General features: G+C 42.8%; 1 protein-coding gene across 2 annotated transcripts in view; it reads left to right on the top strand.

The window, feature by feature from the left end:
• The window catches only part of NEBL (nebulette), a 340,529-nt gene that overhangs the window by 101,056 nt on the left and 214,398 nt on the right, over positions 1–25,075 (top strand). For both annotated transcript variants that reach the window (XM_073885617.1, XM_025891866.2), the window contains exon 3: positions 16,756–16,840. In XM_073885617.1, coding sequence (XP_073741718.1) covers positions 16,756–16,840 — 85 coding nt within the window. The remainder of the gene's footprint in view (positions 1–16,755; positions 16,841–25,075) is intronic.

Genomic DNA, 25,075 nt, shown 5'->3' on the forward strand with positions numbered 1-25,075 from the left:
GGGGCTCTGAGCCTGGCCTCAGGGTGCACATCTCCTCCCTCCTTTCTCTTCATTCCCTTCTCCTCTTCATCTGAGGGATATTCCTTTAAGAGCCCTTTCTCTATGCTGTTTCTCTTTTAGGGCCACCTGGCACAATCCCCTTAGTGGTTTTCCGAGTCAGGAAGTACAGAAGTAGAGACTAGCTGGCCGTTTCCCACTTTCTTACCTGTCACCCCCACGAGGGAAGCTGAGGTGGTGCACTCTGAAAGGAGTGAGAATGAGTGACAGGTTGGGGCGATAGAAAGGGAGACACTGGGAGGAAAAAAGTCAGTTGGTGTTTCAAAAATATTCTCTAGCACATAATCCTGTGTCATTAAACCTCTGTGGGTCAATAGAGTGTCCCATCTGTTGAGGTCCAGTGGACCCTCTGATTTTGTATGGTTATGTATTTGTTTTTTTCTTGCTTTGCTTTTGTTAACTCTGTGTTTTCAGACTGTGGATTGGACCCATTACTGGGTCAGGACATTGACTGAGTGGGTCAAGACCAGCATTTAAAGAAGATGCCCTCTAACATTTTCTACTTTGTTCTAGTAGTGGACTGTGAGGTAAGATGCGTTTCATACTGTGGGCCCCAGTCAGAGTTTCGAAAACATGGTGTTAGGTCATTCTCAGCTGCCACTGAATTTGGCATATCCTGAATCTTCTTGTTATCATGGAAATGTCCTGTATTATATTTTAAAAACATAGGTTGCAAACTTGAGTATCCGTTTGACTGCAAATGTCATGTTTTGGTCCTCACAGTTTGATGGGTTATAAAACTAATTTCCCTCAAAATTTCAAAGGCATGGTTTTACTGAAGGGAAGACTATTGGTATCATAATTTCTTAGGTAACTTTTTTTCTCTTTCTGGAAGCTTCCGCTGATTTTCATTATTTTTAGAATTCTGAAATCTCACTAATATACATTCTATAGGGATTTTTTTTTCTTTTGTGCTGGACACTTAAGGTTTGTCCTTTAGAGCTGAAAGTGTAAGTGGTTCTTCATTTACTCTCTGTTTCTGAAACTATTAAATGGATTTGTTTACAGATTTCTTCTTTTTTTAGAGATTTTATTTATTTACCTGATACAGAGAGAATGAGAGAGCATAAACAGGGGGAGCAGCAGAGGCAGAGGGAGAAGTAGGCTCCCCGATGAGCAGGGAGCCTGATGCGGGGCTTGATTCCTGTACTCTGGGATCATGACCTGAGCCAAAGGCAGACTCTTACCCTCCTGAGCCACCCAGGTGCCCTATAGATTTCTTTCTTTCTTTTCTTTTTTTTTTAAGATTTTATTTATTTTGAGAGAGAAAGAGAGAGAGAGAGAGAGAAAGCACATGAGCAGGGGGAGGGGCAGAGGGAGAGACGGGGAGAGATAATCACAAGCAGACTCTGCATTGAGCATGGAGCCTGACTGCAGGCTCGGTCTCATGACCCTGAGATCATGACCTGAGCTGAAATCAAGAGTCAGATGCTTAACTGACTGAGCTACCTAGGAGCCCCTGTTTACAGATTTCTTAACTCTTCTCTCATATTGCCCATCTCTTTACTATTTGGCTCTTCATTATGTGAGGTTTTCTTCTCTCCATCTTGAAGATAACTAGTTGCTTGTTTATCCCATTACTGCATCTCTCCATTGGCTATTTTATTTCAATATCCATATATTATTAAATTCACTTTTAAAAGTTTAGACAGAGTATAATTTACTCTTTTTGGAGTATGGTTCTGTGAGTTTTGACATATGCATATAGTTGACTGAGCACCACCATGATCAAAATACAGAACACTTCCTCACTCCAAAGATTTCTCTCCTGCTGTTTCTTTGTAGTTAACTCACCCCCTCCACCCACCACTTCCCCAGTCCATGTGAGTCATTAATTACAAGTATTGTTTTATTTTTAAATCTTCTAGTAACTCGGTGTTTTTGTTTTTTTTTTTAAGATTTTATTTATTTATTTGAGAGAGAGAGCGAGAGCCCAAGCAGGGGAAGTACTAGAGGGAGAGGGAGAAGCAAGCTCCCTGCTGAGCAGGGAACCCGATGTGGGACTTGATCTCAGGACCCTGGGATCATGACCTGAGCTGAAGGCAGACACCCAGCCAACTGAGCCACCGAGGCGCCCCTTGTTGGTGTTTTCGATTTCCTTTTTTTTTCTGTAGCAACTTGATGTTGATGTTGATATGACTTGATTATGTTGTAATATTCTATGTAATATGATGTGATACCCTCTTGAATGATTTTCCAAGTTCTTATGCATGAATTACATTTCCTCCAGGATTACCTGTATTCTCTTGTGTGCATTTTCTTTCTTGCTATTTTTTGTCCATTTTTGTCCATTTCTTTCTTGCTGTTGGGGTTTCTTACAAATTAGGGGTCGTTAGCTGTCTGTCCATTGTTATGATCGAAGAGGAGGCTGAGGAGTATAGGAAGCTGAAGTGGGTGTCCATTGCAGTTGGGAAGGTCTGAGTCCCCAGCAGGGCTTACCCTGGAGTGGGAATACTGACATGACCTTCTGCAGGTGCTGTGAATGGCCAGGGCTATCAGTAGGCCAGCTTGCCAGGTACACAGATGGGGCCAGTTAAGGTGGAGACTTAAGGTCCTGGAACAAACAGACAAAACAAAAGTATAAGCAAAGAGGACTGTACTCTGTGGGTTGGGTGCTTTAGAATATCCCTCCTTCCCCTGACCCCATGTCTGATGCAGATGTCACAGGTCATCTCGCGGCCTGTCCTCATCACAGGATTTGTCCAGAGGCTGATCTCTCACTTTCTTCAGAGACAGGCCTAGGTGTCTGTGTGGGTAAATACTTCTCTGGTGGAACCACTAGAATATGCTCTGTACAGGGAGTAAATGGAGAAGGGAAGGGGCCTGAGGAGCTGGTCTGAATGTAGTTCTCAACAGTCTGGTCACCCTGGGGACATTCCAGAGCCCCCCTTTCCTATTAATCTGACACTGTCTGTTGACTAACAACTAAGGTGTCTTTAATCTTTCCTCTGTTAATGCTTTTATTCTTTTAAACAACTAACATTCTTTCTCTCTGTGAGTGAGTGTGTGTGTGTGTGTGTGTGTGTGTGTGTGTGTGTGTGTGTATTTAAAACTATTGCCATTGGGCTTTGGGTGGGAAGTGCTTGGTTTGCCATTTCTGCCAACTCTATTGAAGTTATGTGAATCAAACATATTGAAGCCAATATGTGCAACTTTGAAGGTAATAATTATGTTTCTTTTAAAATGGCAAACTTACTTCAGACCTCTCACAAAGTCTTTCTCCTCTTCCCATGCCATTCAGCTGTGACGAAAACATTTAAAGCTGCACATCTTTCTCTTCGTCCCTGGCACAGAATACAGTAGAAGTATAATGACCAGTTGGGTGTTAGTTCAATTATATAATCAAATAGCGAGAAAGAAGTACATTTATTTATTTATTTATTTACTTATTTTTCAGAAAGAAGTACACTTAAAGAAGAGTTGATCTATTTTGTGGTTAGGTTGTGCCTTGAGGTACCTGGGAAAGGAATGTGGCTTGCTCAGCGAGTTGTTTGGTTGAAGCAGAGGGGACAGGCGGTAACACAGTTGTTGACAGTGTTGTATCTGACATTGAGTTCATTTTCTTTAACATATACTGGTGTGAAAGTTGCCAATTTTGGTATAATTTCCTGTGTTCTCCTCAGTCTGTCTATTCTAAACCACATTAAATGAATTTAGTGTACAGAGTTTGGAACTGAACAAATTGAAGTGTGTTGAAGAGTTCACCTGCTCTCTAAGAATATTTCTGTCTTTGCATAGCAGAGACCAATGTCTCTGCTTGAGTATGGGAGGTAGCATATGGGCAAAGTGTAGACCATTACACCAGTGCTGTTGGTTCTTTTTTTTTTTTTTTAAAGATTTTATTTATTTATTTGAGAGACAGAGAATGAGAGAGATAGAGAGCACGAGAGGGAAGAGGGTCAGAGGGAGAAGCAGACTCCCTGCTGAGCAGGGAGCCTGATGTGGGACTCGATCCAGGGACTCCAGGATCATGACCTGAGCCAAAGGCAGTCGCTTTAACCAACTGAGCCACCCAGGCACCCTGGTTCTTCTTCTTACAATTCATTATTAGTTTCCCATAACTTATTTGACTTGCTTTTGGGCCATACATTTATCTGTGAGTCTATAACATTTTTTTATGGAAAATATGCAGTTGGATGTGATATTCAATTTCTAGTTTTATGTAGGCCTTTCCTTAAAAATATAATTATTTTATTCTTTCCCCCCTTCTTCAGGCCTTAGGTAATTATTTTATTGATACTGAGCATTTATTTTTTTATTTTTAATTTTTTAAGATTTTATTTTTTTACTTGAGAGAGAGAGAGAGAGCACAGAGGGACAGAGAGAAGCAGACTCCCTGCTGAGCAGGGAGCCTGACTTGGGGCTTGATCCCAGGATCCTGAGATCATGACCTGAGCTGCAGGCAGATGCTCAACCAACTGAGCCACCCATGTGCCCAGTAGTGAGCATTTAAATAGGTGCTATATTTATTATTATCTTTAGCAAAGGAATACAGTGTGATCTGTTTTGTGTTTCTAATGTTGTTTTCCTATAAACTCTGTTTTTAATATTTTTCAGACTATAGGACTATCTTAGCTACTTGAGTCCCAAATCTGCATGTGTTCCTCTTGGCCATGATCACCTGTGATGTTTGGTGTTCGTAGGCACAAATCACAGAGCTGCTCAGCCACACGTACTTCCCTGTTTGTATATTCCCATGGTCAGTATCAGCAACAGCCTAGGGTATAGACTGTCCTCCAACAGCTCATATTTTTCTTAACCAACATCTCTGCGTGTGTGTGCGCACGCATGCATGCGCATGTGTGTGTATTAATTTCTCACCTTTTATACTCTTCTTCAAAATCTAGGTGACATGTTCCAGTAGCTGATAAGCATTTCACAGTGTGGTAGGTCAGGTTTACTGTGTAATCCCTTTGATAATGCCTTCTTTTGTAAATACGCGGTAGAAGTTACAATGGAGTCCTGCCGGGGAAGTAAATCAAAAGGTGGCAAGTTCTTTGACCCTTCCAGCCAGAAAGAGAATTTGGTAAATTGTTAGACAGGTTATCGACTGCCCTTTGGAGAGCCAGGGGTTTGTATTCTGTACCTCCTTTCAGCTAGGGCTTGTATTTCATGTGTGAGAGGCCTGCATTATCATAATCCATTTTTCGCTTTTATGTGATCTACCAGCAGCGCTCATAAGCCTCCTTTCTGAAGTGCATTCCCCATTTACTTGCTCTAATTCACTGTCTTTTTTTTTTTATCATAAAATTGATGTTTTGCAACCAGCAGCATTATGTGTGAGTTGTTTATGGAGGTGCTACAGGGAAGAAGATTAGTGGTAGAATTAAGAACGAGATGATGGCTGTGGAAGGAAATTCATGAATAGACATCACATCAATGACACAGCAAGATAGTGAAAGATGCATTCAAACCCAAAGATCCTGAAAAATGTCAGGAGTAGAATTATAACATGTCTTTGGCTGATGTTGAATAGTGCTAATGGTAAACTAACAAATTTTTACTCAACGGTTCTAGTAGGTAGAAAATGCCCAGATGGAACCCAGCATGTAAAAAAGATACTTTAAAATGCCTCTGCCTATTACCTGGTGATTCCTCCCAGCAGTACTCAATCTGGAATATCAGTAGAAATAATGTAGAATTGTTCATTTATTCATGTTATCATCTGAATCTTAAAACATTTGATAGAATTTTTTTTATGATTTTAGTACTTCATTTATTTTTTTCTCTCTGAGATACCATTCTTTTTTAAAAAATTTTTTATTATGTTATGTTAGTCACCATACAGTACGTCATTAGTTTTTGATGTAGTGTTCCATGATTCATTGTTTGCATATAACACCCAGTGCTCCATGGAATATGTGCCCTCCTTAACACCCATCACCGAACTAACCCATCCCCCCACCCCCCTCCCCTCTGAAACTCTCAGTCTGTTTCCTGGAGTCCACAGTGTCTCATGGTTCGTCTCCCCCTCTGATTTGCCCCCCTTCATTTTTCCCTTCCTTCTCCTAATGTCCTCCATGCTATTCCTTATGTTCGACAAATAAGTGAAACCATATGATAATTGTCTTTCTCTGCTTGACTTATTTCACTTAGCATAATCTCCTCCAGTTCCATCCATGTTTATGCAAATGTTAGGTATTCATCTTTTCTGATGGCTGAGTAATATTCCATTGTATATATGGACCACGTCTTCTTTATTCATTCGTCTGTTGAAGAGCATCTCGGCTCTTTCCACAGTTTGGCTGTTGCGGACATTGCTGCTATGAACATTGGGGTGCATATGGCCCTTCTTTTCACTACATCTGTGTCTTTGGGGTAAATACCCAGTAGTGCAATTGCTGGGTCATAGGGTAGCTCTATTTTTAACTTTTTGAGGAACCTCCACACTGTTTTCCAAAGTGGCTGCACCAACTTGCATTCCCACCAACAGTGTAAGAGGGTTCCCCTTTCTCCACAACCTCTCCCACATTTGTTGTTTCTTTGCCTTCTCAATTTTTGCCATCCTAACTAGTGTAAGGTGGTATCTCAATGTGGTTTTGATTTGAATTTCCCTGATGGCTAATGAAGTTGAACATTTTTTCATGTGTCTGTTAGCCATTTGTATGTCTTCTTTGGAGAAGTGTCTGTTCATGTCTTCTGCCCAGTTTTTGACTTGATTATTTGTTTTTTGGGTGTTGAGTCTGAGAAGTTCTTTATAGAGCTTGGATACCAGCCCTTATCTGTAGTGTCAGTTGCAAATACCTTGTCCCATTCCATGGGTTGCCTCTTTGTTTTATTGACCGTTTCCTTTCCTGTACAGAAGTTTTGTATTTTTTTTTAAAGATTTATTTATTTCTTTGAAAGAGAGAGAGAGCGTGTGGGGGAAGGGGCAGAGGGAGAGAATATCCAAGCAGTCTCTTGCAGAGTGTGGAGCCTAAAGTGGGGCTCGATCTCACGAACCACGAGATCACGACCTGAGCTGAAACCAAGAGTTGGACGCTTAACTGACTGAGCCACCAAGACACCCTGAGAATTTTTTTGTTTATGCCATTTTACACACCTGAAGAGATAACCCAAGTAGAATTATTTTTGAGCATTATTAATAGTTATGAAATTTCGTAGGAACTCTTATTCAAGGGAAAAACTTCCAGGTTTTCTCCTTCTCTCATATAATATGCCATTTTCCTTTATGGCTCTTACACTAACAACAAATTCTTTGTAACCCGATGATTGTGAGTTTTAAGATATTCTCTTGGGGAATGAAATCTAACCAAACACTAGGAACGGGAGCACACACATGGCTTGCTTCAGAGAACAGAGTGAAGAAGCTCAGCTCTTGGCCTTTGGCTGTTCAGGCCTTCTGAGATTTGGGCCCCAGGTGGGAAAGAAAGTGGCCCAGAGAACTCTCTGGTGTGTCTGGCAAAGTGTGCTCAGGCAGCAAAAGCCTTTACAAAGGAAAGTACGCTGCTATTTTTGACTCTTGCTGTGGCAGTCTGGTGCTGGCTTCATTTCAGATATTCTAGGCATTGGAGGAGGTCTTCCTTAAACAAATCTGTTAACATTTTAGTTTTTGGGAGCACACAGTGCAACTCAGATGTAAATGCACCAGTTCATATTTCAGTCTGAAGCTGTTCCATCTCATCCATTCTTGGGGTCCCCACTTGCTTCAAGAGTCGGATGGTTTGGTCCCATCTTTATAGCTGGGCCTGGTTTGTGTGTCCTCATGTGGTTCTTCCTGTTGATTCTTTGCCATTAGAAGCCTCTCTAGGCAGAACATGAGGCTCTTTGGCCTCCTTGTGCTCAATGCTTTTTCTTCCTGAAGGTGGTTAGCAGTTGTTTCTCTTGTTTAGCGTGTGGTGGTTGATCCCAGGTGGGAGTTACAGTCTTTCTCTCCTTCTCTCCCTCTCCCCCTCTTCATCTTGCCTTTCTGCTCCCCGTTTCACGCTGTTACCTTTTCTCATTGCATCTGGGCTCAAATGCAAGCATCCTCAGGGAAGCTCTATCAGAGGGAGTAGGAGTCCATGTATCAAGAGTCAGTATCTCAACAGAGGGAGTTTTCCTTTCCTTTTATTATTCTGCTCATTCCATATGGCACAGGTTGGCATCCTGCTTTTCCTGCATGTGGGAGTGCTTGGAGGCAGTGTACACTGGTGAGTCCTGCCAGTAACTCATGGTCGATCATGCTCTGAGACCTTTCTGATTGATGAGTGCCTATGATGTATTGGTTGTTAAGTGGGTTGAATACCACCCCTGTATGGAGACATTACCAATATATTTTTTAAAGATTTATTGATTTATTTTAGAGACAGAGAGAGAGCACATGTATGTGAGTGGGGGTGGGGTGGTGGGGGTTGGTGGAGGGGGAGGGCAAAGTGGGAGGGAGGGAAGACAGAATTTCAAGCAGAATCTTTGCTGAGCATGGAGCCTGACATGGAGCTAGATCCCGTGACCATGAGATCATGACCTCAGCCAAAACCAAGAGTCAGAGGCTTAACCGACTGAGCCACCCAGGCGCCCCAAGACATTACCAATGTTATTGTCATGAATTCTATATTCCACATATTTGATATGTTTACTGATTAGAAATAATTGGGAGAGGGGTGTTGAAATCTTTCACCATGTTGGTGGATATGCCAGTTTTTCCCCTATTAATTTTGTGGGCATGTACATGTATGTTCCCTTCCCCCTTTCTCTATAAATATACGTATGCACATGCATATTTTAAACAATTGGTTGAGACTAATATCAGGTACATTTATATTTAGGATGATACTTTTTTTTGGTGCATTGAACTTTTATCACAGTGTAGTGTTTCTATTCTTAATAATGTCTTTATTTAATTTATTTTTAAAGAAGATTTTATTTATTTATTTGTGAGAGAGAGGGGGAGAGCTTGTGAGTGGTGGCTGGGGGAGAGGGAGAGGATCCCAAGCAGACTCTGTACTGAGTATGGAGCCTGGCATGGGGCTTGATCTCACGACCTGAGATCATGACCTGAGCCGAAATCAAGAGCCAGAAGCCCAACCGAATGAGTTAGCCAAGCACCCCAATGCCTTTATTTTTAAAGTGTATTTTGTCTCACAAAAACATAGCTATTTTATAGTAGAATTAAAAAATATGACTCTTGGTGTTTTAGCTGGCAATTTTAACCCATTTATATTTTTGTGATTATTGAATTGTTTCTCCCAGTGGTTAAATTTCTATTTGTCTTGTTTATTCTATGCTTCTTTTTCTTTCTGTCTTCTTTCTCTTTTATTTTATTGAGTTAGCATTTTGGTATTTTTTAAAAAATTTGATTTGCCCCTTCTATAGGACTTGACTTCATGTACTATTTTCCATTTTTTGTGGTTACCCTTAAAATAGTATCACATTTGCTGAAGCAGTCTAAAATTCAGTAAGAATTTAACCTTTCTCCTTTAACCTTAACCTAACCTTTCTCATGAATAATAGAAGGACCTTAGAATACTAATTCTCCTACTACCTTCTCAATCTGATTATCCAGTACGTTAGCTTTTCCTTAAAAAAAAAACAACTCAGATAATATTGTTATCATTCCACACAATGTGTGTGTGTGTGCGCATGTGTGCGTGCATGCATGCATGTGCATGCACACTTACCATTTGATTTGCTTACCATTCCTCTTTGCGTTTTAGCTTGTTCTATTTTCTCTCTTGCTGAAGTACATCCTTTATAAGTAAATTCATAGATGATCTGCTGGTGGCAATCTCTCTCAGATTTATTTTTGAATTTTTTTTCCCATTCTTTAAAGATAATTTTGAATGATGGGAAACAATGGAGTTGTTCAGACCTGGGAGAAATACTCAAAGTTATGTTGAAACCTTCTATCCTTTCCCCACCATCTAGTAGAGTTATGATCCTGGCCCTTGGATAAAATTACTTCTTTGGTTAAGATCAGAGCATGAAAAGATGGTCCAAAGCAAAGTCCTTGGGCCCTGACCTAATTCAGAAAGGCAGGGCTGAAAAGCCAGTTTAATAATGTGAGGGTCAGAACTTTTACCTTTTAAATGTTAAGAGTTGAAATTGCTTTTTCTCAAAGTAGATAGTATATTAAAAATGCTGCTATCCTTTTTCTTTCATGAATGATGTGTTGTTAGGAACAAAGGGTTCTATGTTGGCAATCCCCAAGACCCCCAGGTTTGATGATTCTCTAGCACATCTCTTAGGTCTCAGCATAGAGTTGTGTTCATGGCTGTGATTTATTACATCAAAAATACACAAAGCAAAATCAGCAAAGGGAAAGGCACACGGTGCCAGGTCCAGAGGATAGCAGGCACAAGCTTCCAGTGTCCTCTCCCAGAAGAGTCACATGGGATGCACTTAATTCTCCCAGCAAAGACTCATGACACATGTGTCAAATGTTGCCAACCAACAAAGCTCGTTAGAGACTCAGTTCCTAGTGTTTTCACTGGGGGTTGTTCATAGAGGCACCTTTTGCCTGGCAGGTACCCAAATTACAGACTCCCAGAAAGAAAGCAAGTGTTCGGCATAAACCCTATTGTTTGTACAAACAGCTTGGGCGCACAGTCTTATCGGTTAATGGTGGTGGGAACCCTCCCCAAGTCCAAGTTCTTAGAAACCGGCCAAGGGCCCACCATGTAAGCTGGCCTTTCAAATACAACACTTGGGTCTGCTATGTTAACTCTCTTCTGCACAGGGCCGGTAAGGAAATGATGATGTAGTAACAAAGTCTTCTGACACCTGAGTTCTGCTCTCACATTTTCTAGTTTGAGTGGGACTTTAACATGGCGGAAGTAAACAAAAAGCTACCGGGGGAAGAAGTCAGTGCTCACGAGGGAGAAGGCTCAGACAGATGTGGCTGACTGGTAGTGTGGCAAAGGATTCGGGGGAGGGGGGGCTTGACTTTGCCAGGCAGACGAGAATGAAAACAGAGACTGGAGATCGGTTAGAAAGAGCTGGACGTTCTAATATTAGTAGACTTCTATAACGTTAGAGATTTACATCTATTACTTAAGGTTTCTCAGCCTTAGCAGAATTGGCAATTTTGGACAGGGTAAGTCTCCGTTGGGGTGGGTGCGGGGGCTATTCCATGCATTGTGGGATGTTTAGCAGCATCCCTCGCCTCTGCCCGCTAGCTGCCAAGACTACCCGCCACCCCACCACCTGCCCTAAGCCACAGATGGTCAAAAATGTCTCCAGACCTTGCCTATTACCAGATGTCCTATGCAAGAACCACTGTGCTAACACATGATTTACAATAAATAGATTCATAAAGACCTTACCTTCATATGTCTAAGTGGCTTATTAATATCTCACATTTACAGTATTTTTCCATTTATAAAGGTCTTTTACATGGTTCTGGCAACAACCTCATGAGAGAACCAGGAGTCTGTTATCCTCCTTTGATAGATGATGTATGGAAGCACCGAGGTTAAGTCCATTTGCAGCGCAGAGCAAAGAGAAAGTACTACTACTAGTAGTAATAGTAATAATGATATTATTGCTATTAATAATAGATATTTTATTAAATGCTTACTATGAGCCAAACATTGTTTGAAATGCTTTACCAGTGTTAATTTTGGAATAAGCCTAAGAGGTGCTACCATTATGTTGATTTTGCAGAGGAGGACGTTGAGGCCAGAGAGGTTAAGAAAGCTGCCCAAAGGCACAGAGCTAGTAGGTGGAAGATCCAGGTCCAAACCTGGGAAATTTAGCTTCAGTGCTCTCACGGCCACTGGGCTCTGGATAAAAAGTGAGGTCCTGGATGGTCACATTTTCCAGCATGTTCTTTCTTCTAACTATGTCTGTGGAGGTTGCAGTTTGCTTACACTGCTTTTCCCACTCTGACCAGCTCAGTGGTTTGCATATCACTTTTCCTTTATTTGAATCAGCTAAATCTCATAGAGATAAAAAAAGTTGGAAGTCTTCTTTCTGTAACCTAACTTTGCTGTTTCAGATGTTGTCTTCTGTTCTTATCTTGATTCTTCCTCTTTTTATTTTGATTATAACATTTCATGGAAATCTGGGTTTGTTGCGGCTGACAGCCTAGTTTGATACATACACTTCATCCAATTCTTGTGTACTTCAGCTAAGAGACTTCTATTTATGATGCTTAAACATTCCACAGTATTTCCCAGATCTTTCCACCAGCTCCCAATGTATGATATGCCGTATTTCCAGGAAATGTATTAATGTACCAATTCATCCACCTCTTCTTTTATATATATATATATATATTTTTTTTTTTTTTACTTTTTTCCTGGTTCTCTTTGAACATCCATTTCGTGGGCCTTAATGCCTTCTGTCTTAAATTCTGACCCCTAATATGGACAAGGAGAAAATACACCTCCTGTAGGCCTGGTGAAGAAATCTACCTTCATTAAGATTTCTATTCAAGACATTTATTTTCCAAAGACTTTCTACTACTACCATTTAAATACAGGATTTGGAAAGAGCTAAGATTAACTGTATGGTACCATCAGTTAATTTGCAAATGCTTTGCTTCTCTGTCCTATGATCCCATGAGGAACCACTGGGCCCTCAGTTTATTCCTGTATCTGGTTTGCTTTTTTTCTTCTTCTGTAAGTGTGGTGGTGGGTGGGGAAGAGTTGAGACTATGACTTCAGAGGAGGATATTGTTGGATTAGTGTAGACAGATGTTACTACATAGACACAGTGTTGAGAAATCCATTATATTACTCATGATCCCTAGTAGTTTCAGATACAAATTCCTTCTTTCTCCCAGCATTTATTATTTTGGTTATTAATACTAAATTGAACCTTTTAAGTCAAAATTTTGGATAATTTCTTCCTGTTATGCATCTTTATCTTATTTTTAAAAAATTTGTATTTATTTATTTATTTATTTTAGAGAGGAAGTGGGGGAGGGGCAGAGGGAGAGAGAGAATCTTAAGCTGGCTCTCACAACCCTGAGTTCATGACCTGAGCCAAAATCAAGAGTTGGCCACCTAACCGACTGAGCCACCCAGGCGCCCCCGGTTATGCATCTTTAGACAAAGTTACAGGATGTACAAAGGAACCCACCATTACAGATCATTACATTTTAGGATTGGAAAAAGTGCAAAGTGTTGCCAGCCATCTGTTTATAGTCCTCCGCGTAATTGCATGGCCTGTGAGGTTTGCTGCTTTGGCCACCAGCTCAACAGAATACATCTTCTAAAAAAACCAAAACAGCAGAAGCTTTTCAATTTGTTTGTTTGCTTGTCTTCCAGTGTAGCCCTTGACCACAGAGAACTCAGCATAGCATGCCAGAATCAGACTTATAAAGGTGGTGTTTTATTTATTGTGCATGTACTTTATAAGTTCAGAGCTGTCACCTCTTCTCACTGTCAAATCAAATGGTGAGAATACTTAGATTATTTTTCAAGAAATAATACTTCAGAATGGGAGGTATGGGTGGCAAGTGAAGTTTCGTTAGTATCCAAATAGAAATGATTTTTGCCTGGCATGGACGAACTTCACATGCCCATAGAGAAGCAGTTACAAATCCCCCCTTGCCCCCAACAGTTCACTTGGCCATCTCAGGATGCTGTTTAATTTAAAATTCTGCTTAGTTTTAAAATTATGTTTACTTAAAAAGTTCTGTTTACTTTTTAATTAACGAGAAATAGGCAGGAGCAGGTTATCCCCCAATGTCTGCTCCCAAACGGAGTTAGCCTGTAGCACCGCAGAGTCTCAATGGGCTAAACTTCCTGTAACACATTTGAGAGTAGATTTTAATTTACCACTTTCAAAGTAATGAAAATAGATATGTAACATTTTTGAATTAAACATTGCAGAACTCCTGAAAATCTCTGTGAAACTTTATTCCACAGAATGTATTTAGGAAAAAACCCATGTGTCCCATTCTTATTTTATCTTTAAAGTATAGCAATGCATAGTTTCTACCTTTGGAAGTCCGGTGAAATTCAGCTGTCCAAGACTGACGTGCAAATAACCCAGAACACACCGAAGTTGTCTGCCCAGCTTCCCTGGGTGGAGCACAGCTCAGAGGTAGTCCCCAAAGGGTGCGGCTGCCACCAAGGCTGTGACTCCAGGGTGCGGAGAGGGAGAAACCTTGCGGGCTACGGCCTCCTCCCTTGAATCAACACTCTAGTTTTGACCAACGTTTTAAACAAACTTGACTGTCTAGTTTCTGAGTCTAGAATAGAAGGTGGAAACCAGAGGGGTTGAAGACCGTGCAAGGCCAAGTGTTGGAGAAGTGATCTCTCAACACCCTGGAAATCGTGCATGCACCATGATTTCCTATGATCTAGGCCATCCCAACCTTGGTAGACTTTGAAAGCACTGCTTTACATCGTGATCTGTTAATATCTATGAAGCTGACCCTCAGGTATGATGACAACATTTAAATTAGGTTTGTAGATGCTCTAGGAAGGTAGGAAAATAATGTAAAATTTTCGAAGGATGTCGATTAAAATAGTTCAAATGCATCTAGCAGTGGTGGGGTTTTAACTTGAGTTAAATGAAGACTTTACTTATATGGGACGTTTAATTCCTGAAGGATGCTGGGAAAATGAGGCAATGATGTACATTTCCTGTTGTGAGTCTCACTCCACAGGGCTACAAAATGTTTTTAATCCTGATTTCAGAAGTGCTAGGGTAACTGTTGGAAGGACGTACAGAGTTTATTTGCATTGACAAGAGTTGACTCCATCAGCCTTCTCACGGGAAGCCAGGAACAGGATGCTGGAAAGAAGCCTCTACAAGGAGAGTGAGGCGGAGAGGACTTTGGAGACACCACAGGAAGAGGCACAGGGTGGACATCACCAACAAGAGGGGCTAGGGAGGGAGGGGGCTCTTTGAGGGACGGCTGTCAGCGCGATGATAGAGTCTCGGCAGCTAGACATACACTTTCCGCCCCGGCTGAGCATGGGGAGGGGGCAGCCATGAACCAGTGTTTGTACCTTTCCCCAACAGAGGGAGCAGATACTCTCACTTCATCACTAGGAGGGCCTGTGTGTGACCCTCTATCACACAACATGGTGAAGCTTTACTATGGCTTGACCATGTGCTATGGTCATATGGCTCATTCTTCTCTCCCCCTCTCTCCCACCTTTCTTCCTTCTTTTCTTCTTTCCACACATATTACTGGAGTCATATTATGAGCCAGACACTGGTAGGTGCCGAATGTGCTCTGACGAGAGACAAGACAGCCTGTTCTTGCTGACACAGAACTTTCCTGGTACTGTGAGACAGGGACGTGTCCATAGGAGCGCGCAGATGAATATAAGAATTACAATGGGAAGGAGAATACATTCCAGGGCACACTGGGGAGGCCAGGAGGGCTTCCTGGAGAAAGTGATGTCTAAGGCAAGACCTAGGTGATGAAGGGGAGTCAGCCAGAGAAGCGGGGTGTGAGGAGGGGTGAGTGTTCTGGGCCAGGAGAGCAGTGCGTGGGGGAAGAGGTGGGAAAGACAAGGGTGAGCTCCATGGGTGGAGCATGGCGAGTGAGCAGGATGACTATAGAGGGTGATTGTGGGGTCTCTACAAGGAGGCTGGACTTTATTCTCAGATCACTGGGAAGACATTGAACATTGGGACTCAGAGGAGTAATGTAATCAGATTGGCATTTTAAAATGCTTGCTGTGGCAATTTGGCTTGGAAGGGCAAAACTGGCAAGTGTTATAGCTACCTGAAAGGAAAATGTGGCTCATCATGAAAAATGCAGTGGGGAGGGAAACGTAAATATACCCGAGGCGTGTTTAGATAAAAATCAATAGACTTGGCGATTGATTGATTCAGTGTGTGAGGAGGCAAGATTATCCCCTGGTTTCTGGCTTGGGCAACTGGGCACTAATAAATGCAAGAGTGAATAAGAAGGAGGAACTTGTCTTGGGGATGGGGTGGGATATTGGACAGTTGACTTTCAGACTGGTTGAGTTTATGGTGGGTGTGGAACATACCTGAGTGGAAATGCCAGTGAATCTGAGGTCCAGGAGAACATGCTGGGCTCGATTTGGGAGTAATCAGCATATATGCAGAGATTACCCACAGCTCTGAGAATCAGTGAATTCACCCAGGTGATCACCCCGATGTAGACTGAGAAGAGAAGAAGCTGTGTTAGAACCCCAAAGGGGGATGGGCAGACAGAGAGGAACCCACAGGGGACAGAGAAGGGACAGCCAGAAGGGGAGCAGCCAGGCTGAGAGCGTGTGGTGACGTAGAAACCAAGAGAGAGGACGTTTCCAGATGGAAAAGCAGTCCAGCGAGAGGAACACAAAAAGATGTTGCATGTGTCCACTGTCCACAGGAAGTTATTGTAGCTTTGACCAGAGAAACTTCTGGAAGCAAGAGCTAGAAGCCAGAATGCATGGTGTTGAAGAGAGAGCTGGAGAGGAGATGAGCAGGGGCAGTGAGTTTAAGCCTCTTTGGAGGAGAGAAGAGAGTCTAGCTCCACAGGCTAGAATAGTGTGTGGTTGGAGGGAGAGGTAGTAAAAGTTAGGAGAGCCCTGAGCATGCTTGGATGCTGTTGGCAAGCAGTGAATAGAGAAGCTGAGGTTGAAATTTTGGGAGGTAATGGTGTAACTGGTGATAGAGGGTCGTGAGAATGGAGGCGGGGAGGGGACCCAGAATAATGATCCAGAGATGGCCCTAGCCAGGTGGAGAGACACCTTTTTCCACCGTGATGGGAGGGAAGGAAAAAGCAATTGGTGCTAAAGCCTCGCTTTGCAACATAATATTTTAATTATGTTCTTTTAAAAAATTTCTCCACAGACACTACCCAAAGCAGTCCTTCACTACTGTGGCAGATACGCCTGAAAACCTTCGCCTGAAACAGCAAAGTGAATTGCAGAGTCAGGTAATTTCTCGAAAGCCTATTTTCGTTACATCGGTACTAACTAGTAGTCACGAGGCCACTCCTCTGAGATTTCATCCTTGTTCTGTTTCTGCCTGGTCGCCGGCTGGGGTGGAGCCTGAAGGCAGCCACGGGAGGGCGTTCTCCGTGAAAGCACAGCACATCTGTTTTATTCCTGGGCTCGGATCATCCTGACGTTCCCGGTTCTGTTATTCACATGGGACTAGGGCAACTAAATGAGTTCTGGTCAGAGTAAGTGTTTCCCAACAATATTGATTTATTTGGTCCTAAATATTTAAAAACATTTTATAAATAGCTTTTCCACACCGCATATGTAGGGGAAAGAAGAGGTGTTAACTTGACCCAGTTGCAGTGCGTGTGGGGCTAACACCCTGTCTGTGTATCTCACACCAGCCACGAGCTTTGTTTTCATCCTGTCACTTTATTCATATTTCTTTCATATGTCACACTGACAGCATGAACAAAGATTAGAACACCACAGTTGGCTCCCACTCAACCATTTTGGATGCGAACTTGCCTTCAATATGGTGAAACACACTGGTGAAGACTAGGGATTTAAATGGCAATATTTTCTGCAGGGACACCCCATCTCTTAAGAGACACAGGGCTCTCTCTTTCAGAGAAGTTATCTTGCCTGCCACACTGTGGGAATACGATGAACGTACATTGCAGCTCTTTGGTCAACTGTGGAGTAAAACCCCACCAAGGAGTGGGGAGGGAAGGCTGAGTCGGGGTCCCCCTTCTGCTGCTCATGGGTTGGGACCTGGGGCCAGCCCCTCTGATTCTTTATGCTTCTAGAAAGTGAGACCGTCTATGTTATCTGGTCTACCTGTCTTGGGTGGGGAGGTATGAAAGCATTTCGAAAGTTAACAGATTGTATGACTATGAAGTCTTCTTAGTTTTCCTAGGGTCCCTGAAAATCCCTGATATGAAAAAAGGAGAATTGCAGAATCTGCAACGGAAAGAGGAACCTGGCTAATAGGCTTTGCAAATGCTAGTTGTGGCGGATCTCGTTATTTCTGTGCAAGCTTATGTGTTCACAGGGGACATTGTGGTTCCCTCCACCCTCTTTCTGGGGGTCTTGGGACCACTTCCCAATTCATTTAGTTGAAGGAAGTAGAACTCAGAGTAGAGTTTGCTGTCGGTTAACAACACTGTGAATACGTGGTTGGCAGTTAGTTTTTGGTTTTGTAAAATGCTAATTCTTGTGTGCTAAGCCATTAGTTCAAAAAATTGAGTGCGGGCCAAAGAGAGGCAGTTCTGCAGAGCCGGCAAGAACACCCCTGCTCATTCACACTGTGGAGGGCGCCAGGACTTGGCTCCAGCCTGTGCAGATCCAATATGCCTTTCTTCTCATCAAGTTAGGATTAATTAGATAATTCTGGAGAAGTACTTTGAGCACACTGGAAAACAGACCTAAATCAAGCGATCAAATATTTGTTTCCTGCCTATTACATGTCCTTGTTCTGCGCAAAAGAATTCATAATTAGTTGAGCTTCCCTTCCCCAAGCTCATAAGGTGTGTGAGGAAACAAGACTAACGATGGTGCTCTTTCATTTACAGTAAGGATCCCAAGAGGGAGGGATGAGTGGGGGTTGGGCTGGTCGGTGGTTCCTCTTAGAGGTGGATTTGAATGGAGTCTTGAAGGTTGAGAACGGATTGGATTTAAACACTTGTCTCCTTCCTTGGAAGGCATACTGCTCCCTTTGGGTTCAATTAGTGGTGACAGGTGCCTTGAGCTGGGACCAGGAACAGGCATTTACTGTTTTCCTCCCACGTGCCTGGCTGTGGAAATGCAAAGAGAAAGGGAACTCACTGTTTTACAAAAGGCTGATTTTATTCTCTGTCACGGAGCAGCCTGCAAGCTTCAGAAGGTGCTCATCGGCTGGTGGGACAGAGCTGATGCAGGACGGCACAAAGTGCTGGGGGGTCTCCAAGCAGTGGTCAGGTGAAGGCATCAGATTCTCCTCTAGATTTTGTCCCAGGGTCATCTCTAGAAAGAAATGTAGGGCTTCTTCAGACAGATAGTATGGGGAAATTCAATTCAATTCAAGAAGCACGTATTGACTATGTACCATTGCAATGAATTGTGCAGGGAACTGAGGATATCAAGGCGTCATCATCATCATCAATCTTGCTATATTCTGGGCACAGAATTTTACACGTATTGTTCCATTGAATCTCAAAAAGCCCTGTGAGACACGTATTTATGATTATTATCCCTATTTATTTTATTTTTAAAAGATTTTATTTATTAGAGAGAGAGGGAGAGAGCACGAGTGGGGAAGCAGGGGCAGAGGGAGAAGCAGACTCCCCCCTGAGCAGCATGCCCAGCACGGGCTCCATCCCATGATCCTGAGATCACGACCTGAGCCAAAGGCAGATGCTTAACCGACTGAGCCACCCAGGTGCCCCAGTTATCCTTATTTAAAGGAAGCTCTCAACCTTTAGAGACTTTAGATGACTTGTCCTTGCAAACCTGAGTTGAACTTGGAATAGAACCTACATCTGTGAACCCTCATTACCCACACTCTTAACCAGTGCTCTGGTCCCTTTATTCAGAAGGCACCTGGAAAAGGAGATCCATAAGCAAAGAGTTGTAGTGCAAGGTTATAGTGCAGTGTATGCAAAGGTAGAATTTTGCATAAAGTATGAAAGTCACTCATACGAAGAAGTCCTTCTCCTCCTCTTCCTCATTATTATTAGCAGTGGTATTTTTCTGGGTGACAGATGGAAACACTTCTATAAGAGCATTTCTGTTTTTGCAAAAGCATAGAAAGGTATCTACCCAAATGGTAATATTCATTAATGGCAATAGATTTTAGTGTTTTAAATAACTTGGTTCTGTGGCAGAGCAGTACCTTAGTGTTTTGACATCATGAAATCTGAACAGTCCAAAAGTTTTGGTGGAAAATCGACTATTAACATTTTATTTACTTGTTTGTGATAATTCGTGGTACTAAATAGGTCAAATCTGCTCATAAGTTTGGAGATTCTGAAATCCTCTTTTAGCATTGTTTGGTTAAAGCTAGTTCTTTTCTTTCAGTTCATTTGCTTGTCAAATGAGCCAAAATGAAGGAAAAACAAAAACCAAATTGTGGTTCAACCTAAAAAGTTATTTATAGATATGCATTGTTGTGTTCTCCTTTTTTTCCCCCCTGGTCTTTTAGAGAGGGTTGTAAACACCGCCAGCATTTTTTTTTTCCCTAAGTGTTAAACCCTCTCAAGCTTTTTTTGGGGATTTATATTAGGTGCCAGATTGTCATAATAAAATGGTGAGAAATATTGGAAAATAAATAAGCAAACCACGAGTTAGTTTTTTTCGAGCTGGTGGTAGGCAGTGGTTTCCAGGCATTCTCCCGCCTACAAACAACAGGTGCACGCCCGCTTGGCCAGCCACCAGCTGCGGTGGGACAGGGACTGCCCTGGCACCGGGCAGTTGAGCTGGGGGGGTTGGGATTAGGGGGGAAGCACCCCCGTTGTCACTAACTCTCTCTTCATCACGATCACGGGATGGACTGCTTCACAGAAACAGTGTAAATAGTGGTTGGGCGCCCCCACTGGCCCATAGTAGCCCACTCTACAAGGAGCAAAAGTAAAACTCGACTCCTAGTGGCATTAGTAACATTAGAGTTCACCTGTGGGGCATCAGGCTGTCACTGCTGCAAGCCTGGGGACCGGTGTAATATCCTTTTTCTGTAGGGAAGTGAGCCGGGAGTTCCAAAGCCCTGCCTTACAAACTAAACTGGAACACGAACTCTTTGTAGGCTGGGGAATCCCTAAAGTTTAAACATTTGAGTGACATGAAAAGCCCCTTAGGAGAAACATTTTCTTGATGTATTATTTTAATACCATGCTGTCGCAAAGGTTTCCTATTTCAGGCTGTATAGCATACTCTTTCTGGAAGTAAAGGCACAGCTGTTTTGAGTGCCTGGATCAGGGGTCTGCAGACTTCTTAAGGCAGTGGCATGATGAGGGGAAGGCCTCTGTAAAAGGAGAACTAAGTAGGGTCGTTGAGGCCAACACGGGGGGCGGCCAGACCCCTGTTCACTCCCCGTCCATGTGCTTCTTGTCTCCCTGCTCCCAGGGCCAGGGGGTGACTGTCTTCGGAAACCCTGGCCCTCTGTAGGGCAGAGTTCTGCAAAATACTGCTCACGATGAGGACGCAATGTTAGCTGCATCCCCACTTAGTTGTTTATGTGATTGGCTTAGCTGTTTGCAATCATGCTGAAAATAATAGAGATTTTGGGCTCACTGTGTTCTTAAATGGAGTGTGCGTAATTTATGAGTGCTGATAAGATGGAAGATGGAAAATGATTATGGAGAGAATACAAATCATCCTGCAACCTTTGAGTCTTCATTTTGTAATCTGCGCTGATTCTTTTTTAATCTTCCGTGTCTCTGTGGAGGCATAAAGCACATGGTTCACAGGGAATACAATCTAGGATAGCAGGAAGTGTGAGGAAGGAACGTGGTTTTTATAGGGAACATAATCGTTAGACGTCTTTGTGGGGCATATGAAGACAGGTGTTTAATATAAACCTCTGGAAGCTCAAGGAGGTCAGGCTGTGGCATGCTCTCTCGTTCTCCAGCTTGCCCTTGGCACTTTTCTGCACCTCCTCATTCTCTGGGTGCATTTCTGGAGGGTACGTCTCTCAGTTATCTGCCATCTAGCCATCCGGTAAGGTATTAACTACCTACCTAAAGCATGCTGCGTTAGGTAGACTTTGAAGGAAGACTGACTTCTTTCAAAGCAATGAAACTCTGACTCGGGAACTGTTGGAAAGACAGTTGGGGAGATGCTTGGGTAGCATCCTCTGGGTGCTTCGGATCCCATCCCGAGGGCCCCTGCCCAGCCGTAAATCTGACCTACATGTCACCTGCCACAGAGCACCAATCTCAGGCCACACTGGGGACACCGCAGTGAGCAAAACCCAGGTAAAGGCCTCTCTCTCTGGGGATTTCTGGTTTAGTTGGGGAGAGGATGGTAATAAAAAATTAATAAAAAATGGGTAACATTGCAGCCGTGACAAGATCTGCAGAGAGCGGTGTGGGTTTTAATTAAGTTTTGAAACATTTTTAGGGAGTTGGAGGCCCGAGTACTTTTCTGCAGACAAATGAGTAACGAGGTCTCAGTCGGGTCGGCTGCCTCGCCCCCGGCTGTGGATTCCATTTCTAAATGCCCACCAATTGCTTGGTTTCCACTTCCTGAACTTAGCCAACTCTCCTTTGCTCTTCCCTGGGTGCTCTTCCCACTCCTTATCTCATCCGATAACCTCAACCTTCTAAAACTATCTCCAGGTAGTTTTTGTTGGGAATTCTTGTATTCTTGGGCGAGAAGCCTTCCATATGTGCCTTTGTGTTTTCTCTTTTCTTTGAACCCAATTTTGGCAGCTTTATAGTTCCCATCTTCTGATTTTGCACCATTCTGATCCTATGGCGATGCTTTTTACTTCCCGCAATAAGCACTTTCTCATGTATGTGAGGGTGAAAGTTCATGGAGAGAAGCTTCGACATGTTTCTTAGCAGGGCTTCGAGGCTGCGAAAATGATGAGATATGTTTCCCATATAGGGAGGGCTGAATGGGAGTAAGAACTTCAAAGGAGAAATATTAATTCACTTGATGTGGCACATTTCTTCCAGGGAACATAGCATGCCGTGCAGATGTCAACTCTAACCCTCATGATTTCCCACAAGTCAGATTGTTTTTCTATCTTGCTTTTGGATAAAATGATGTAAGAGACAAAAACGTCAGTCGTGACAGACAGCAAAATAACCAAGATGTTTTGATTTGCTGTGTCATGGGGGGTTTTAGAGCTTTTCATCACAGGGGCCTGGCCTTCTACTCCTCAGCCTCCGGAAAGGACCCATATTCTTTCCATCTGGTCCCAGGCTCCCCGCATCCTGGTTCTTTGGTGCCTTCCTGGCTCATCTTGTCTCCCTTTCCATCATTCCCACAGCTCACGGTGGAGGATGTGAGTCCTGTACTTCGGGTGGCCAGCCTACAGGTTGTTGTTGTTCTGTTGGCCTGAATCAGATGACTGGCCCTTCAATGAGGCATTTTAATATGTGGGCTATCAAAGTTGTGGCTCTGGGATCATGACCATAACAACTATGATGAGGAGACTATTTTAACACTCTTCAATGAATGTGTCTTCCATCTTTCTCTTCTATAAATCATGTTCTGCCATACCACCTCACATTTATGGCTCTAGAGGAAGGTGATGAGTAAACTCCACTTTGAGAAGGATAAAATATGGTCCCCATGTAAAGAGGACGGTCTATCCCCTTTTGGCCGCGGTAGATTGGAGGAAGAAGGCAGAAAAATCAGTTGGAAACATGAGCCCCCTTTCTCTTCTGGCTGAAGTCCCTGAGAGGGGAGATTGGGAGGTGTGGATGGAGAGCCAGAAGCAGAGAAGACCACCCCACAAGACATACTCCCGACTTCTTCCCACTTGAACAGTGAGCCTCCTCAGCATGGTAGGCATGGAGAGAACCTGAATTGTGTTTCCTAGCATCTCAGTGTCTCATGTGGCATGGAAGGTGATGGAAGTCCCAGCTCACCTTGCAGAGGAATGCCGAGGGTACTTGCTGGGAAGCTGCCACTGTCAGAACAATGTGTCCCTGTAGCCAGGGGTAGCTTATGCAGGTGGGGAGAAGTCGTAGATCTCAGTGAGGAAGGATGGGTTTGACAGGCGGTACTGCCAGTCTTTTTCTGAGCCAGGGGGAGAATACACCATGATGTCACCAGCCACAGCCTTCAGTGGAGGGCTCTAGTGATCAAGCGGAAAAGGAGATATCCCTGAGGCTAAAGCGAGAAGAGAGAAAACGCGAATGTGAACATGGATTCAAGACTTCCCTCTTCCTTCACTCCCTGCTCACACACGCTTGAATGCCATATTGGAGCGGAGACAGGAAGCAGGAGAAAATCTGAATATACCTAAGTTATTTAAATCATTGAATGGATTTGCTTTAATGGCTGAGACTAAAGTTAGTTCCTTCCACTTTAGTGTGATGGATACTTGTGAGGAATAGCAGAGCAGCTGTGGGAAATAGACATTTATTTTGCATCTGAATACATTGTAAGTAAATTGCTAACCTTTGGTTTTATTTGGTAAAATAGGGCACTAGGCCTGCCATTAAGAGATCTGGGTTCGAGTCCTGCCTCTGCCACCAAGTGTGACTTAGGTACCCTTGACCTTTGATCTTTTCAGGACATAAAATAATGGGTTGTACTAGATGATTTTTAGAATTCCCTCCAGTTATAATGATCTTGACTGTAGTACAAAAATGTTCTGCAGTAACATCTCAGGTTAGCAAAGATTAAAAGAACTTAAAGAAAAGGAATTGCTATTCTTTTTTTGTCTGACAAAATAATAATTATCAGACCTTCCCTTTCATTTGACTATTCCTCTAAAAGATTGTTCTCCAGACTAATCTCAGATACTGGTTGAAGGTCATAGGTCTGAGAAAGTTGATGTGCAGATCAGGTTCACACTGGAAGATATGTCTAATTTTGCACCAAACATATTTAAAAATAGCAGAGGACAAAAGAAGACAAAAATAGCTACAGTCATAATATCCATCCACTGATAGCAACTAGTCTCATCTTTAGTTCTATTTCTCAAATTTTCTATATAGAAGTAACTAGAATAACTGTACATATTAGTATACTTTTAGGAAGTGTCTTAGTTATTTTAGCTCACTTCCTTTATGCTTTCTTATTTTAAATTGTTTTCTTGAATGGCTTTGATTGATTATGTGGTAGCTTTTGGACTTTAACTGTTAGTGTTTTCTCCCTACAGTGTTATTTGTTTTTTACCACCTCCTTGTCCTTTCTAGAAGCAATTTGTTCCACTGAGGCTTACCATCTTGAGTTGTTGAAGCAGTTGCTCCAGGGTGAAAGATGGTGCCGCTTAGGACAGAGAGGCTCATCTAAAGCAGTCCCATTTCATTCAATTAGTAGCTTCATGAGATTGAATATTTCTCAATACTCTTAATTATTAATATATTTTTTCCCTAATCATGTATTTTTGAATGGAGGATGCTGCTGTAAAATCACTGCTTCGTCATGGAATCCTGCAACAGAACCAAATCTGTAGTCCGGTATTGGATTCAGAAGAGGCTTCTTGACGCCTGGGTGGCTCAGTCGGTTGGGAGTCTGCCTTCGACTCAGGTCATGATCCTGGGGTCCCGGGATCAAGCCCCGCATTGGAA

This window comes from Callorhinus ursinus, unplaced genomic scaffold (genome assembly GCF_003265705.2).
Source record: "Callorhinus ursinus isolate GAN/ISIS: 27379988/994484 unplaced genomic scaffold, GSC_fseal_2.0 scaffold63, whole genome shotgun sequence".
NCBI lineage: Eukaryota > Metazoa > Chordata > Mammalia > Carnivora > Otariidae > Callorhinus > Callorhinus ursinus.